Source organism: Podarcis filfolensis, assembly GCF_964270895.1.
Source record: "Podarcis filfolensis genome assembly, chromosome: 2".
In the NCBI taxonomy this organism is placed as follows: Eukaryota; Metazoa; Chordata; class Lepidosauria; order Squamata; family Lacertidae; genus Podarcis; species Podarcis filfolensis.
The window spans coordinates 115683286-115700220 of NC_139605.1; the positions used below are offsets into that span (position 1 = coordinate 115683286).

The 16935-nt window shown below is 43.5% G+C and overlaps 1 protein-coding gene and 1 long non-coding RNA gene across 2 annotated transcripts in view; both read left to right on the top strand.

Moving 5' to 3' along the window:
- Positions 1-16935, top strand: part of LOC310755899 (cyclic AMP-dependent transcription factor ATF-7) — a 115842-nt gene that overhangs the window by 24217 nt on the left and 74690 nt on the right. The window contains exon 2 of the mRNA XM_083599316.1: positions 3482-3546. Within this exon, the coding sequence (XP_083455442.1) occupies positions 3499-3546 (48 nt within the window). The 5' untranslated portion in view covers positions 3482-3498. The remainder of the gene's footprint in view (positions 1-3481; positions 3547-16935) is intronic.
- On the top strand, positions 9032-14295 carry LOC310756045. The gene is made up of 2 exons (XR_014544681.1): positions 9032-10941; positions 11503-14295. It is a non-coding gene; the product is annotated as an uncharacterized lncRNA (long non-coding RNA).

Here is a 16935-nt window from a genome sequence, read left to right on the forward strand (position 1 = left end):
TGCCACATTGGGATGTGCACAAAAATGTAAGGAGAGCCTTGAAGGATTGGGTCAAAGGCCCATGCGGTCCAGCATCCTGCTTTCACAGTGGCCACCCAGATGCCTCTGGAAAGCTGACAAGCAGCACATGAGTGCAACACCACTCTACCCACCTGTGATTCCCAGGAACTGGTACAGTCATACCTCGGGTTGAAGTTGCTTCAGGTTGAGCGTTTTCGGGTTGTGATCTGCGACGACCCGGAAATAACGGAACGCATTAGTTCCGAGTTTCGCCGCTCGTGCATGCATATACGCTCAAAATTATGGCATGCGCAGAAGCAGCAAATCGTGACCCGCACAGACGTGGGTTGCGTTCGCATTCAGAGGTACCACTGTATTTAGAGGCATCCTGTGTCCAGCACTGAAGGGACTACATGACTAGAAGCCACTGATTGTCTCATCTGCCTGGAATGTATCTAAACCCCTTTTTGAAGCAATCTTAAGTTTGCAAGATGCATGCATCACTGCTACTCAGGCTCCTACAAGCCTCCCTTTTCAGCCACTACCAGATATATAAATGCTGTAAGCTAAATGCACTAGTGACTGCATGTTTTCAGGGCAGCACATACTGTGTGATGTTTCGAAACCACTCTTGAGTTTATTCCCTTTTACACAGGGGCATGTGTTGTCATGTAAAACCTTTGAAAATCCAGGTGCCCTCAGGGCTTGCAAAACAAGGGGAATATAATAGACATTTTTTGAAAAACACATTGGGCAACTTGAACAATCCCACAGCCCTTCTTAAACCCTGTGACTTATGAACATTGGCTCTGCACTGGCCTCCGAAGAGTTATACCTAAAGAGTTATACCTTTGATAAACACTTCCTTCATACTGCTGTACGTACTAAGTTCAGGTTGAGGTCAGGTTTAAAATTAAGGGGATAGGGTCATTCTACGCTTTCAGTAGCAGAAGCATGCTGCTAATGAGATTGTGTGTGCTTTGCTTGCCAGAGTAGGAGAACTCTTATTTTATAAAATAAATAATTAAACTAGCATAGTTTATGGGAGGGCCTTCTTGGTAGTGGTGCCTGTCCTGTGGAACACCCTCCCATCAGATGTCAAGGAAATATACAACCATCTGACTTTTAGAAGACATCTGAAGGCAGCCCTGCTTAGGGAAGATTTTTATGTTTGATGTTTTGTCGTGGTTTTAATATTCTGTTGGGAGCCATCCAGAGTGGCTGGCAAAACCCAGACAGATGGGCGGAGTATAAATAATGAATTATTATTATTGTTATTATTGTTATTATTGTTATTATTGTTATTATTGTTATTATTCAGTCATTACATTGCAAATCCCAGTTTGCTGTGATGTTCAACTGTTAACTGTGGTTTTGAATAATCCTCCAAACCAGAATTGTAAATCATGGTTTGATCCTTATTTGGAGGGATTGCTCAAACCACAGTTTACCAGTTCAGAAGTTGCAGGGAACTGTAATTTAGAGGAAACCAGGAAGTCGTCTATAAAGGCACATCTAATCCACCTTGCAACTAACTGGATACACATTGGCAGTCTAGCCTTGGAATTTGCATATGCAAAGCAGACTTAGGAGAACTTGTGTTTCTGAATACATTTTTATTCCACAATGGCTGCAATTATGCCTCAGTGGCTAATATTTGTCAGCTTCTGACAGACTGCTAGCTCCTCAACTTGCGTTTGGAGATGATTGGAAGAAATGTAAACAGCTGCAATATGTCAGAGTAGCAAATTCCCCAAAGGGATAAAGTTTGCTTTATTACGGCTTTTTAAATCCTGCTATTAAAAAACAATGGGGGATGGAACCATAATTTCTAGAATTTACATGATAAGGTTTTTTTTATTTACTCTTTCTTTTTTATTAATAAGAATCGCTCCACTTACAGCATAACAGGACGGATGCTTTGTTATCCTCAGCTGTTGTCGGTGACAAACTACTCTTGCCATCAGTCTTGTAGTTTATCCACCAGGGAGCCAGATTATGGCCTTGTAAAATGGAGTGCCGTTCCTAAAATCCCTTAATTAATTACAATTTCTTGCTCTCTCCCACTGAATATATTGTATGTGCATCAAGAGGCCTTGGATTTATCTCCTTGCTACTTATTTGCACATGTCTGTTTGTAGAGCATCTTTAGAAAAGTGCACCTCTTTTTGTGGTACATCAAGAATAGGGGAATCAAGAATAAGGATGATCAAAAAGTGTATGGCATTAAAAAAACCCTCTTCATCCAGCAAATCAGAATTAGGGGCTGGGACCTGCAAAACAAACATGGAGGGGATGAAATGGAAGAGTGATTAGACTGTTCTTGGCTTCTGCACCTTTTCTGTTGCCTGGACCATTGACTCTTTCTGTGACTGCTAAATGACATCCCCCCTTCCCAAATGGGATGGATGCCTGGATTTCTTTGATCAGTTGGCTAATGGAATATCCATGTGTGTATGAATAGCGCTTATTTGAGGGATCAAGTCCATTCATGAAATGTATCCAAATGGTCTGGTCTAAGTGTGTTGTGGGACTTTTGCCTGGTCCAGTGGCATTCAGGTGGTGGCTGGAGGCAACTCTTGCACTCGTGACTTGTATCACCCTCATGACTTGCCCCGAAGCATCTCACAAGGAAAGGCTACTTTGTGCATTTCCGTGCATGTGCTAGAGTGGCATAAGAAAACATTTAAAAGTAAAGGGACCCCTGATCATTAGGTCCAGTTGCGGAAGACTCTGGGGTTGCGGCGCTCATCTCGCTTTATTGGCCGAGGGAGCCGGCGTACAGCTTCTGGGTCATGTGGCCAGCATGACTAAGCTGCTTCTGGCGAACCAGAGCAGCGCACTGAAACACCGTTTTACCTTCCCGCCAGAGCGGTACCTATCTATCTACTTGCACTTTGACATGCTTTCGAACTGCTAGGTTGGCAGGAGCAGGGACTGAGCAACGGGAGCTCACCCCGTCGCGGGGATTCAAACTGCCGACCTTCTGATTGGCAAGTCCTAGGCTCTGTGATTTAACCCACAGCGCCACCCGCGTCCCTTTAAGAAAATATTTAGGGTGTGGTAATTTTGTGTGAATCCTGTGTTGGCATATATTTGAGCTAGATCTCTCCAGGAAAAACTTGGAGAAAAACTCTGCTCTCCCATTGCCACCTCCCATCCTTTTTGTTTGGCAGAATGGAGTTATGCTTGCAGGACCTGTTTGTAGGACTTTAACTCAGGGTGCAATCTAGGAACTGTTTCTTTGTAGTCACCCCTGTTTGCCGACAATAGAATGGACAGTAGCCCTGGGAATTTTCTTGGTGTTCCCTGCTCCTTAAAGCAATGGTCCATCTTGTATTACCACCACCCCCCTTTATTATTACTGCAGATGAACTGTATTCCTGAAAAGTGTGACATAATTGGTGGTATTCACTTTCTTAAATTATTTTTCTCTCTCCTCTTTCCCACCCCTTGCTTTTTTTGTGTGTGTCTTGTGTAGCTCAGCTGTGAAAAAATATGGGAGACGACAGGCCATTTGTGTGCAATGCCCCGGGCTGCGGACAGGTACGTTTACAGTATACTTTATTACGAGTGTATCGTTGTGAATCAAAGTGGCTGTTTTATCACTAAGGCAAAGAGTTTAAAGCCAGTGTTTTACGTGATCACTGGAGGTAATCAGATCGGAGGATTTGCAGTGCGTAAATCCAAGTTACGACCAAGTGCAAGGGCTCCAAAGTAATGAAATTTGCCTGGCTTTTGTGCCGTATTGGTGTTCTTTTGGTATACCAACCAACATCCCCAATAATATCCATGGAGCCTGGAAAGGGAAAACCCTATTCTGATCTCCAGTTAATGTTCTCTTCTTTTGTCAAACAAGCCTGAAAAAGAAATCACACAATCTAATTTGTTAGCTACTTTAGGATATTTTTGAAAAGCAGCTTATAGTGTATCTGTTTATTAAATGTATGTGTTGGATTGGGCTACTAGCATGGTAGCAAAACAGATTATGCTGGTTTGACACATACTAGACAATGAAGTCTTCATGCAGTATACATGTATGTAATAAAATGTGTAGCAGCTTTGACATTTTATTCATACAGGCAGCATGGTATACTTTACCTGTGACCGATGAAAGCAATTGGCGGAAAATTGAAGCACCCCAATGACTCACTCATTCCAAATCTGCATTAATACACTTTCTCTTCCTTTTAGCAAAACAAAAATGCCCAATTCCCCCTTTTTCTTTTCCTCTCTGTAAAGTCATATTCACTGACCATTTTCGTTCTGCAAAACGTTCCAGCCAGTCATGAGTACAGAAGCATTCTGCAAAAGCATCCGGCTCCCAGGGTTGCCAGGATTCTGTTCTCCACACTGTTGCCACAGAGAAGGCTGCACCAATGTGGCACATTTCAGCATTTTCATGAACTGGTCACCCTGTAATCTATATTCGCTATATTACACTTTGAAGTGCTGGGTCCGTCTTTTCTTTGGTCCAAGGGGCACATCCACTGTTGGCTAAACCTGCAAAGGCCTCGTGCCAGCAGTAAGCATGGCTGAAATGGGCATTGGCAACCCAAACTCGCTCACTCTGTCCTGCACACAGTCTCCCTACCTCATTAGTGGCGAGAGTGCGATAGGTTATTAAGGAGGGATGTCAGGGAATCAGGAGCAGGAGCACTGGGGAGAGAGGAATTGGAGAGCGAAGGGGAAGAATCCGAGGGAAGCGTAGGGGAGTATGACAGTGGCCCGAGAGATTCCATGAGCTTCTCCAGTGAATCAGAAGATTCCCAGAAGGGGGCGCCGATGGTCAGAGCAAGGGGGGTCCCAGGGGGGACGCACCAGAAACAAGGAGCCAGAGGGGAACCCCAAAGCAGCAGTGGAGGATCGGGACCAGTTTCCCCACCAGAGCGTAGTGGGGGGGAAGAGTCACATGTGTCAGGGCCAGCGTCTCCTCCGGAGGGGAGGGAGAGTAAGTCAGGGCTGACCACGCCTCCATCGGAGAGTGGGGGAATGGAGGGGAGGTCAGTTGCAGCTAGCCCACCCGAAGGGGGAAGCAGTGACAGCAGCAGTGAAACGGTTAGGAGGAAAACGGCTGGCTGGGCGCGCGCGCCAAGTTCAAATGTACAGGCGCGCGGGACAGCAGGAGACCCGGATGGGGAACCAGCTCCTAAAGCCCGCCAGAGGGAGGGAGAAGGCTCAGGGGAATCAGCGTCAGAGGAGGCTAGGAAGGGCAAGACCCCGGCGGGCAGGCGGACCCAGAGGAGGAAGGAGCAGCGGAAAAGGTGGAGCAAGGCTAGGGTCTTAAATTGGTGTACAGGGGGAGGAGATTCAGAAGGGTCATCAGCGGTCTGACAGTTGAGACGTGGGGCTGCGCGCTGCGGCTCTGGAAGTGAAACTGAACTTCAATAAAAACTTTTGTATTTAATTAGAAAGCAGCGTTGGTCCTTTGTGAGCTGGGACCTTGGGCAGCCTTGACAAGAGCCTTTTGAAGTTGTTATTTCTCTGATGTATTCAAGGAGAGCAGAACTACTCAGTGGGGGCCACATGCTAGAGAGGCAAAAGTTGGGGGGGGCAGAGCAATGGGCGTGACTTGTCTTTAAAAGGGAGGTTACATTCCAGCCATGCCTAAGCTGAAGGCTTTTATGCATAACTGTCCTCCATCCAGGTAAGCAAGCAGCATTATCACAGCTCAAGGACACACTCCAGCCTAAGAAACTCAGTGTCTGGAAGTTTACTAAGACTTAACTAATACAGCAAACAGTTTAGCACTGTGGCTTGATGGAGTAGCCTCTTTCTCTTGCAAGGTTTTGCAAGTGCATTTCTAGCAAGTTTATTGTATATGTTCAGTAGAGCATAATCTCAGGTTTGTGGGTTTGAGCCCCACAATGGACACAAGATTCATGCATTTCATGACCCTCGTGGTCCCTTCAACTGTGATTCTGTGAGTGGTAGCAGAGATATAGATCTGTAAATACACAGGGGGGAAATACTATATGCATGTTATTTCCATGGAGTATTTCCATGGAGGCGCAAGTTACAGCAACAGCCAAGGCGACATTTTTCCACCTTCGCCGCATCAAGCAGTTGGTCCCTTACCTTTCCCGCCCCGACCTGGTCACAGTGATCCATGCAACGGTCATCTCCAGGCTTGACTACTGTAATTCGCTCTACGCGGGGCTGCCCTTGAAGCTGTCCCAGAAACTCCAGCGGGTGCAGAATGCTGCAGCGAGGCTCCTCACGGGGTCTCTGCCATGGGAGCATATTCACCCAGTGCTTTTCAAGCTGCACTGGCTCCCGGTGGAGTACAGGGTCAGATTTAAGGTGCTGCTTTTGACCTTTAAAGCCCTTCACGGCCTAGGACCCTCGTACCTACGGGACTGCCTCTCCTGGTATGCCCCACGGAGAGCCTCAAGGTCCATAAATAACAACACCCTAGTGGTCCCAGGCCCTAAGGAAGTTAGATTGGCTTCAACCAGAGCCAGGGCCTTTTCAACTCTGGCTCCGTCCTGGTGGAACGCTCTGCCTCATGAGACCAGGGCCCTGCAGGATCTGATTTCTTTCCTCAGGGCCTGTAAGACAGAGTTGTTCCGCCTGGCCTTTGGCTTGGAGCCAATTTGATTCCCTCCCTCCCTCTCTTTCTTTTTTCTTTTCCTTCTCCTCCTGCGATGAGGCTACATTTTAATATTTTAATGTTCCATTATTTTAATGTTGTTTTTTATTTTTGTTTTTAAGTTGTAATCATTCATCTTGTTTTTATTATTGCTTGTAAGCCGCTCTGAGCCCGGCCTTGGCTGGGGAGGGCGGGGTATAAATAAAAAATTATTATTATTATTATTATTATTATTATTATTATTATTATTATTATGTCAAGACCACGCAGTTGTCTGTATGTCTGAGAGATGTGACCAGTCAGTACTCACTACTGTCATCCACCGCAAGTTCCTTGTACATGCCAACATAATTTTTTCCCTTTTAATCTGATGTGGGGATCTTCTTCAGTGAGCTTTCTATCAGCCTTCAGAATGGTGTGCTCAAAGGTGGGTTTATCTGCCTACGTTTAGAGAAACCGTGTCTTCAATTTGCCCCTTTTCTTTTCCTTCTGCCTTCCATTCAAAAGGGGGGGGGGAGAAAATCCTACTCATACAATTAATGCATCCCCTTTTATTTTCTCCAATTGGGAACTAATTTATTTTGCATAATATGATGCATATGGGATGGGGGCCAGGAATGTACATAATACTTTGAAAGATGGAATGGTTTCATCACATCCATTAATATGCTTTTTATGTAGTCTGAGAGGAACAGAATGTCTTATGCTGCCACTTCAGCTTATATAATGTGTCATAATGAAATGAAATCTTGGTTTGTAGTTTGTGGATGCTAAAAAGTACACCCTCCTATATACTTAGTGGTTCTTACGTAAAACCAGGCTGCTGGATCAGGCCAGTGACCCATCCAATCCAGCAGCCTGTTCTTAACGTGGCCAACCAAATGCCTGTGAGAAACCCACAAGAAGGATTTTGAGCCGAGGAGCCCTCTTATGGTTTCCAGTAACTGGCATTCAAAAGCATTACTGCCGTCAACTCCTAGTTGTCTCTGCCTGTCTCCTATTAAGGATGGGTAGATCAGTCTGTTCCCAGCGCCTATCAATTTCATGTGTTAATGTCGTTTATGTCGGCTTCGGCCCAGTATACCTGAAGGAGCACCTCCACCCTCATCATTCATCCCGGACACTGAGGTCCAGCTCCGAGGGCCTTCTGGCGGTTCCCTTCCTGCAAGAAGTGAGGTTACAGGGAGCCAGGCAGAGGGCCTTCTCTGTAGTGGCGCCCGCCCTGTGGAATGCCCTCCCATAAGATGTCAGGGAAATAAACAACTATCTGACTTTTAGAAGACATCTGAAGGCAGCCCTGTTTAGGGTAGTTTTTAAAGTTTGATGTTTTATCATGTTTTTAATATTCTGTTGGGAGCCACCCAGAGTGGCTGGGGAGGCCCGGCCAGATGGGTGGGTGTATAAGTAATTATTATTATTATTATTATTATTATTATTATTATTATTATTATTATTACATATCTTCATAAATCCCTGTTTCCATGTTAATCTGATTTTTTTTAACACGTGTATGAAAAATTTCTATTTATGAACATATCTAAATACGTATATTCTCTCCGAGTACACATTTCTAAATATACTTTACCCTAAAATACAACAATTCTTTGATAAAAATACAGTTTTTATACATTTTTGTATAAGTAGATAATAGTATCACAAAACTTGAAGGGCTGCTAAATCCACAGAATAATTGGATCAAATCCAGCATAGCACCAAGGCAGTCATTCCACCAGTTCAAGGATTTCTGCTTGTTCAATGGAATCTTCTTCACCTCTCTATACCCCAAGCTGTCCTAGGAGTTCCCCCAACCCTCTGGTGCAGATTTGGGGAGGGCACAGGGTGGCGTGGGGGGGGGGAGAGACCCATTACTCAAGAGCAGACCCTTACATTGATGGGACTTGTTAGTAGAATACTGCCCAATATGTTATTGGGGGTACATATTGGATCAATAGGGACGCGGGTGGCGCTGTGGGTAAAACCTCAGCGCCTAGGACTCGCCGATTGCATGGTCAGCGGTTCGAATCCCCGCGGCGGGGTGTGCTCCCGTCGTTCGGTCCCAGCGCCTGCCAACCTAGCAGTTTGAAAGCACCCTCGGGTGCAAGTAGATAAATAGGGACCGCTTACCAGCGGGAAGGTAAACGGCGTTCCGTGTGCTGCGCTGGCTCGCCAGATGCAGCTTGTCACGCTGGCCACATGACCCGGAAGTGTCTGCGGACAGCGCTGGCTCCCGGCCTATAGAGTGAGATGAGCGCACAACCCTAGAGTCTGGCAAGACTGGCCCATATGGGCAGGGGTACCTTTACCTTTACCTTTATTGGATCAATATGCTGAAAAAATGTGAACCAAACAAAATTCTCCGCCATCCCTTCTCTTTACTGGAGTGTTTGGTGAGGTCAGGGAAGAGCAGGAACAAGTAAGAGCAAGTGAAATAAATTTGAAATACAAGCTGAAAAGTATTGCTGCAGAGCCTTTCCACTTCTGTCTTGAAAGCACGTTAACAATATGAAATGTTCATTCATTATTGCAGCATTTGTGGCACCAATTAACTTGATTCCCAATTTCTTCCATTCTATTGTTTTTTTGGAAAGTGCTGTTGTGATGAAGGGACGGTGACCTAAAACTGATTTTGATGAGCTTGCTATCCCCTCCACCCTATAATCCAAGCTACTGGGCTTTTAATGGGCCTGTAAACATGTTTTTGGTTGCTAGGTCTTTAATGGCTGTTATTTTTGGATTCTGTACATGATCACTTCCCAGCAGTAAGCTTGATGTGACACAGCTGAGTTCTAAATGTGCTGCATATACTTCTTTTAAAAAGATTCAGCTGAAGGTCGTTTATCTAGTTTCTTTTCTAAGAGGACAGGTGACAATCTTTCCATTCCAGCTCCTGCCCTAAAGTGGTTGCTTGACAAGAATGTGTCTCTTAGAGAGGGAGTGGAGGCAGGGGGATCGAAAACTTCCTGTCCCTGAGACTGTAAACAGTTCTAAGTCACATTAACTTCAACTTTTTTAGGGTATGCGTCTAGCCCTCATGGTTGCAAAGAAAAACATATCAAACGCTGCCCTCTGAACAGTTTTGAAACCTTTCAGTTTTCACCTGGAATGTACCATCTGAAATCCTTTGTAGATGGATATATTTTAATTTAAAGAAGGTGGTTTTTTTTAACTGACTTCCAATTCCAGTTTGAAGCTCTCATAAGCCCTCCTATTTGGCCATCTAGTCAAATATTGGGGTGTATGGGGGGGTTAGGGGAGGGGTACTACCTCTGGTGGAGGACAGCTCATGCTCCTGGGATAGTTTGTCCACCTTTGGTCCTCACCCTGCAGTCAGCTCTCGCCTGTAGCTCCTAGAAGCTGTCAGCATGCAACAGCAGCCACACCCCAAGAATGGCTTGGGCTGACTGGCTAAACCAGGTGAGGGTGGCCAATGGGTCTCAAACTCTTCATCAATTAGGGGCTTCCCCTGCATGCAAAGACAGGTCCTGGCAGATTAGGCGGACAATACCAAAACTGGGTCCAGTGATCAAGAAAGTGGTTTCTGCGTGGTTTCTGCATCTACTGTAGAGGGGAGTGAGGGGCAGAGGGGGCTCATCAGCCTGGGAAAGTAGCCTATCTAGGAGAAGGAAATCTCTGATCCTAAACCTCTGCTGCATTGCTAAAAGGCTAAGGAGTAAACTCTACATAAATCCAGATTGGATCCAGAGTTTTTCAAGCACCTACTGTTGGGTGTATGAACAGGCCTTATAAAGACTTCAGGAAACCTAGTTTGAAAATGGGGTGTCGATGGCGGTAGTGGTAGTACGCATCCTGTTACTACTTGATTGCCCCTAGTCACTGACAACAAATGTCTAATATCTGCTGGAGTGGAGACAGATTCTTTTTATTTTAATTCTTCCTCCAAAGTGCTTCAGGGGTTGTGGTTGTGATCCATATCTTTTATGCTTTTAATAATCTTCTGAGGTAAATTAGGCTGGGAGATAACGATTAGCCCAAAATCACCCAATAAGCTCTGTGGTTGAACAGTGGCTTAATCTCAGTTCTCCTCTGTTTAATTCCAGCACTTACCACTACATCACATTGGCACACAGACTATGCTCTCAAAACGAGTTGTTTAAATGTAGTTGAAGAGAAACAAGTCTTTGGTTTGCGGTTTGTTTGTTTGTTTGTTTGTTTGTTTGTTTGTTTTTCAGGCGCTACCTAAGCACTTCATGTGTAGGATAGTATAATCACATTTAATCACTGCCCATTGGCAGTTCCTGCCCTGAGACAAGATATCCACAGCCTAAAGTCACATTGATAGCTGTTTGGCCAGCCTTGCCTTGGAAACCTCCAAGGAAATCTATTCCATAGTCTTATCTCTGGAAGGTTCTTGGCTGTTTTGGACTGGTAGTTTGAAAGCTATTGTTTAAATTAAACCTGTTGCCCTATAATTTTAAACCCAGAGTTGCAATTTCTGGAGTAAAAATATTGTAGAACACTGACCTGGGAGAAGAGTTGATGGAAGAGGATTGGAAAAAATTTAAAGATTATCTACAGAAATATAGTAAATTGTTTGAGTGTTAAAATGATGTGGGATCTAAAGGTAACACGGCATTTGGGATATAGTTAAAAGAGCTATGAAAAAAAAGGATTTAAAAAAGAGGGGTAATTAGAGATATAACAAGTGGGAGTACACAATTATAAATGAGATATGAAAGAGGGTTAGAATTTGCTGAATTTGACGGAATAAAGAGGAACACAAAAAAGGGAGATGTGAGGAGGTCAGGAAAGAGGGTTATAGAACCTTGAAATATAAAAGTGGACTTTTTCTTTTTTTCTTTTTTATTAAGTGTGTATTTTTTGGTTTTTTGTGTGGATTTGTTTGTTTTTTATGTGTTGTAAAATTCTAATAAATATCTATTAAAAAAAAGAATATTGTAGAATACTTTATATTTACATAACATGTATTTGAGAGTTAGGGAGGTGTTTTCGTTTTGGGGAAATCGGTGGTCTGTTGGCCTTTCCTGCTCTTAGTTGCCATAATATACAAACTCGGATGAGTTTCTGAACATCAGGTTTTCTGCTTATTGATATACTGATATTGAAGAGAAACAGATACAGTCAAAGTGTACCCAAATAGCTATATTGAGGGCTTAAATGCCTTTCCCCCAGGCTATTTATTTCTGTATATTCACAGTAATATAGTAATCCAACCAAATGGATAAAGTTCCGTTATTTACATAAGTTTTAATTTTTCACACAAGACTAATAAAATTGCCCCTCTGTACAGACTGTAATAGCAAGCTTCATGTACATAATGTTTGAAAGTGTCAGTTTAACATAGACATTTTGACAGTACTGTGATATCTATGCAGAGGAGAAAACTTGTTGTAAGAAGCAGCTCTGTGTTTTAGCCGAAAGTGTCAAGTGAAATAGATCCAAATAGTTGGCAGAGACACTGGGCATCCCCAATGGCTACTTAAAATAATCTTCTAAAGCTATTTAAAATACTCTGAGATAATAAAACACATCCTCAGTGGAGCTGAATGTGAGCAATAAACTTTAGCGATGTCATTAAAGCAGAAAGGTATTGACTTAAAAATGTATAATGATGCAACCTTCTCATTAGACCTACTGAAATACACTCTTGTATTAACTGTCTTAGAGACATAAAATTGCCGTCAGTAGAGAAAGGAGCTGATGGCCATTTCACACAATAAAATTGCCACATCAGGGATGCAGATGGAGTGGGATCAGTTTGTTTTTTGCTCACGGCGAAGCACCCCATGTTCAATTCACAGCTCAGCTCACCACATCTGCTTGTAGATGCTTTTTGGATTAGTGTATTTTAGTGGCCAGCAAAATTAAATATAACTGGTCACATAGTAGGGTGCTTCTGCAACATCTGTGCCATCAATACAACCCTAAGCAGGGTACACACAACCCATATCCCTTGAATAGACAAGATACCCAAGATCTGCCACAGGACATACTGAGCATGTTGCAGTACCATAAGACTAAAAACAAATCAACCCTCCCTTTTGTAGCTTAAAAAAAACCACAACTCAACTGAAAGGTGCAATTCACTCGTTGCCTGGCTGTCACAAAATATAGCAGCTCAATGTTAACGCTATGAGTTCCCTTTCCACTCACTTTTTAAAATCCCAAACATATGAAATTTGTAGATGGTGTTATAAAGTATTTAAAATAGAAGGCTGTCATTAGTGTGCTTTATCCAGTACAACTGCCTTGTAGGATAGAAATTTTTTTTTATGAGTAGTGCAGTAACACTGGCTGTATTCTGGAAGGCAGAGAATTTAGACAGCTACCAAGGAAAAAAATTGGAACATTTCACTTTTTAATACTTACCACAAATCACCACTTAGAGTCTGATCGCATCACTACTTTTATACAAGCCATTTCCTCAAACAATTGTCTGCTTTTTAAACCCACCTCCCGGAGAATTTATTCCCCTTAAGCCTATGCTTCTAAGGGTGTCATCTGCAGAACATCCAAGAAATCAAAAGCTCAGAACCTGCATGAGGCCAGAAAATGACTCCCCCTCTTTGTGCTTTATTGTATCCTCTTATCTTGTCATATAATAGAAATAATGTTTATGGCACTGAAGCCTCAGCACCACTTGGCATTTAACCAACCTCCAAAAGTAGTTTATTGCTTTGTATACTCTGCCACTATAACCATTATCCCTTAAATCTCTATTGCTTTGTAATATACGAGCCAACAAATGGCTTCTGTGATTGGTTAAACATGGCACTGAAGCCAAGGTGTGTTTTATAGCTGGTATAATACAAACCAATATAGATTATTCCTGTTATACAAGCTCTTGTATTAGAAAGAGGGAGGGGGGAAGAGAGAAGGTGCCCTCTCTTTCTTTCAAGAAGATTTCCAGTGACAGGCTGCCCTTGCTTTCTTTGACTTTTTAGTGGCAAATCACGTGATTGTAGAAAAGATCTCGTATAAGTACATTGATGCTTTTGAACACAAAACCTTGCATCCATTTTGAGAGTAGTTTCTTCCTTCCTCCACTTGGATAACTGGGTTGTTAGTTGGTTACTGAGAGTTGATCACATAGCCTAAATCCAAACTAATGCACAATGAATGTCTCTCTGCTAGAAAAGTAAATATGAAAGGGAAGCATCTCCCTTTAACTTTTAAATCCCTGAATTTTACTCTTGTGTTAGTTAGCTCTTTGCCAGAATCCCTCTCCTAAAGGTCCATACTTCCCTACATTTCCCCCATTCCTTTTGATCTGCTTTTAGACAACAGCATTGCCTGGTCTTGTGAAATAACTGCAGGATATGTGGACCAGTTAGGCCAAACTACATACTTTCCCTTCCTGTCCAATAACATTGGGAGGAGGGATTCTCCAGCTGGGTTCCGGAGATCTTAAGGATTTTGCAGAATTCTATCTTGCCCCCAAACTTTTTAGCATCTACATGGAACTTCAGGGAAAGATCATCCAGAGATTTAGTGGGAAGTGTTGGCGGTACTTTTATAACACCCAGCTCTATTTAATTGGCTTAGGTGAAAATGAGAGAAAGTTCTGAGCCAGTGACTGCTGTTGGTAATGGGCCGGATGAGAGACCAAAAAAAGAAAGAAACATAATCCTGGCAATATGGAGGTGCTGTGAACAGACAGTTTATCTCCTTTGGGAAATAGTGTTCCACTTCTTTTAGACGGGATTGCACTCCCCGTCAAGAAAGCATAAGACACCTCCACCCCACGGGCCAAATTCGTGACACATTTAAATGGTGCCAAATGCAAGCAATGCTTTCAAAGGAACAATCAGCAGCACAGGCAGGGAGTTAGATCCAACTAATGTCATATGATGTCAGATAATTGGCAGGTGAGCAGACCTGCCTACCTGTCTAATATGGCCTAGAAAGAATTGGCCACAATTGAATTTGGCCCACCAGCCAAAAGGAACTCTTCATCCCTTCCCTAAAGCATTAGGTTCACAGTCCGCGGGTTCCTCAAGTAGCATTTACAGCATGGAGTGCTTTTTCTCAGTTGGGGGCGTTATCCATGTTCAGGTAATATCCAGGATTGACTACTGCAGTATGTTTTATATATGAAGCTACCTTTTTGAAGACTGGCAGAAAGCTTCAGTTTGATCAGAATACAGCTGCCAGACTACTAGCTGGGACCAAGAACTGGTCACGTAATACCCTACGTTGAGAAGTGCAGTGATTGCCAATCTGTTTCCACACACAATTCAAAGTTCTGGCACTTTAAAATTGCCATAGCTTGAGGCATAGGCACTTGAAAAACTGCCTATTCCCATGTCAACCTTCTTGTATGTTGAGATAATTGACCAGAGGCTGTCCCTGCCATCTGAGATGAGGCAGCTAATGACTGGTAAGAGAATATTTTCAGTATCCCATCTGGGGCATTCCTTTCTCAGAAAGACTCATCTGGTGCAAAACCAGAATCTGCAGCCGAGAACCAGCTGTGCAGAGACACCATGAGGGCCGGTTCTGATAATTGCATTGCTCTCGTTTTAATGGCTCCAATACAGGGTTGATAGAAAAATGGCCAAAGACATGTATCTTTGTCATGTTGGAATAATCAGTGTGGTCTAACTAGATTTGCTTTGGCCCATCACCAAGGCCCCTACATGCCAAATCTAGGCCAAAGCACAAGTGTCAAAGGAACATAAAGGGAGACACTGAATATAAGTGTTTATGTACAAATGCTAGAAGCCTATGATCCAAGATGGGAGACCTAGAGTGCTTTGGCCTTAGAGGATAGCACTGATAGAGTGGTCATAATGGAAACCTGGTGGAATGGAGAGTACCAGTTGGGCATGATTATCTGTATCCTAACCCTATAGAAAGGACAGGGAAGGACATACTGGAGGTGGTGTCACTCTGTATGTCAAAGAGGGAATCAACTCCAGCAAGCTAGAAACCTTAAAAGGGCCAGACTCATCCACTAAATTGTTCATAGTGATACTGGGCCCTGAGAGTGATTGAGTCCTGGAGATGCGCTATTATTCCCCAGATCAAAAAAGGAGACACAATAAAGACACATAAAATTAGACATAGGGTGGAGAAAATGGGTAGAGAAAAGTTTTTCTCCCTCTCTCACAACACTAGAATTTGTGGACATCCAAAGAATCTGAATGTTGGGAAGATTTGGGACAGACAAAAGAAAGTACTTTTTCATGTAGTGCGCAGTTAAGCTATGGAATTCTCCCACAGGAGGCGGTGACGGCCATCGTTTTGGATGTCTTTAAAACAGAATTAGACAAATCCATGGAGGTAAAGGGGACGCGGGTGGCGCTGTGGGTTAAACCACAGAGCCTAGGACTTGCTGATCAGAAGGTCAGCGGTTCGAATCCCCGCAACAGGGTGAGCTCCCGTTGCTTGGTCCCTGTTCCTGCCAACCTAGCAGTTTGAAAGCATGTCAAAGTGCAAGTAGATAAATAGGTACCGCTCCAGCGGGAAGGTAAATGGTGTTTCTGTGCGCTGCTCTGGTTCGCCAGAAGCGGCTTAGTCATGCTGGCCACATGACCCAGAAGCTGTACACCGGCTCCCTCGGCCAGTAAAGCGCCGCAACCCCAGAGTCGGTCACGACTGGACCTAACGGTCAGGGGTCCCTTTACCTTTTACCTATGGAGATAAAGGCTATCAATGGCTACAAGACACGATGGCTCTGCTCTTCTTCCATGGTCAGAAGCAATAGGCTTCTGAACACCAGCTGCTGGAAAGTGCAGGAGGGCAGAGCGCTCTCACACACAGGTCCTTCTTGCTGGAGTGCCATAGGCATCTGGTTGGCCATTGAGAACAGGATGCTGGACCAGGCATGCCATTGGTCTGATCCAGCAGGCCCTATTTAGAATGTGGATTTTGTTGCACAATACACTTATTCTGGAATCATAGAAACAAAACTCGCTGGCTTAATGCCTAAGGCTTCAAGCAATGCTAGTAAGGGTTATTACTCCATATTAGCAACAAAGAGGTGGGGGTTTTCCCCCTTTTTGCATTTTGCTCAAAAAGGGATCACTTTCTAACTGGGAGTGCTGAGCTAATTTTTAAATAATAAGTTTGAAAAGTCATTTGAAGCCAGTGAACATTTATTTTTTAACATGCCTATAACTTAAAAATGGCCAAACCAATTTAAACCAAATTGGATAATAAAGAAAAAGCTCCTGGGCTGAGCTCCTGTATGCCAAGTTCCAGCCTAGAATGAATTTTTATTACCAAATTATAAACCTCTTAAAAATGAGGGTCTAAAATGGAAATGTTGACAGACCTTTAACTACAAGAGCATTATAACGTGTTCTGTGCTCTAAAATATAATGAAAGGCTTAAATATTGTTTAATAGCAGCACTTCCAG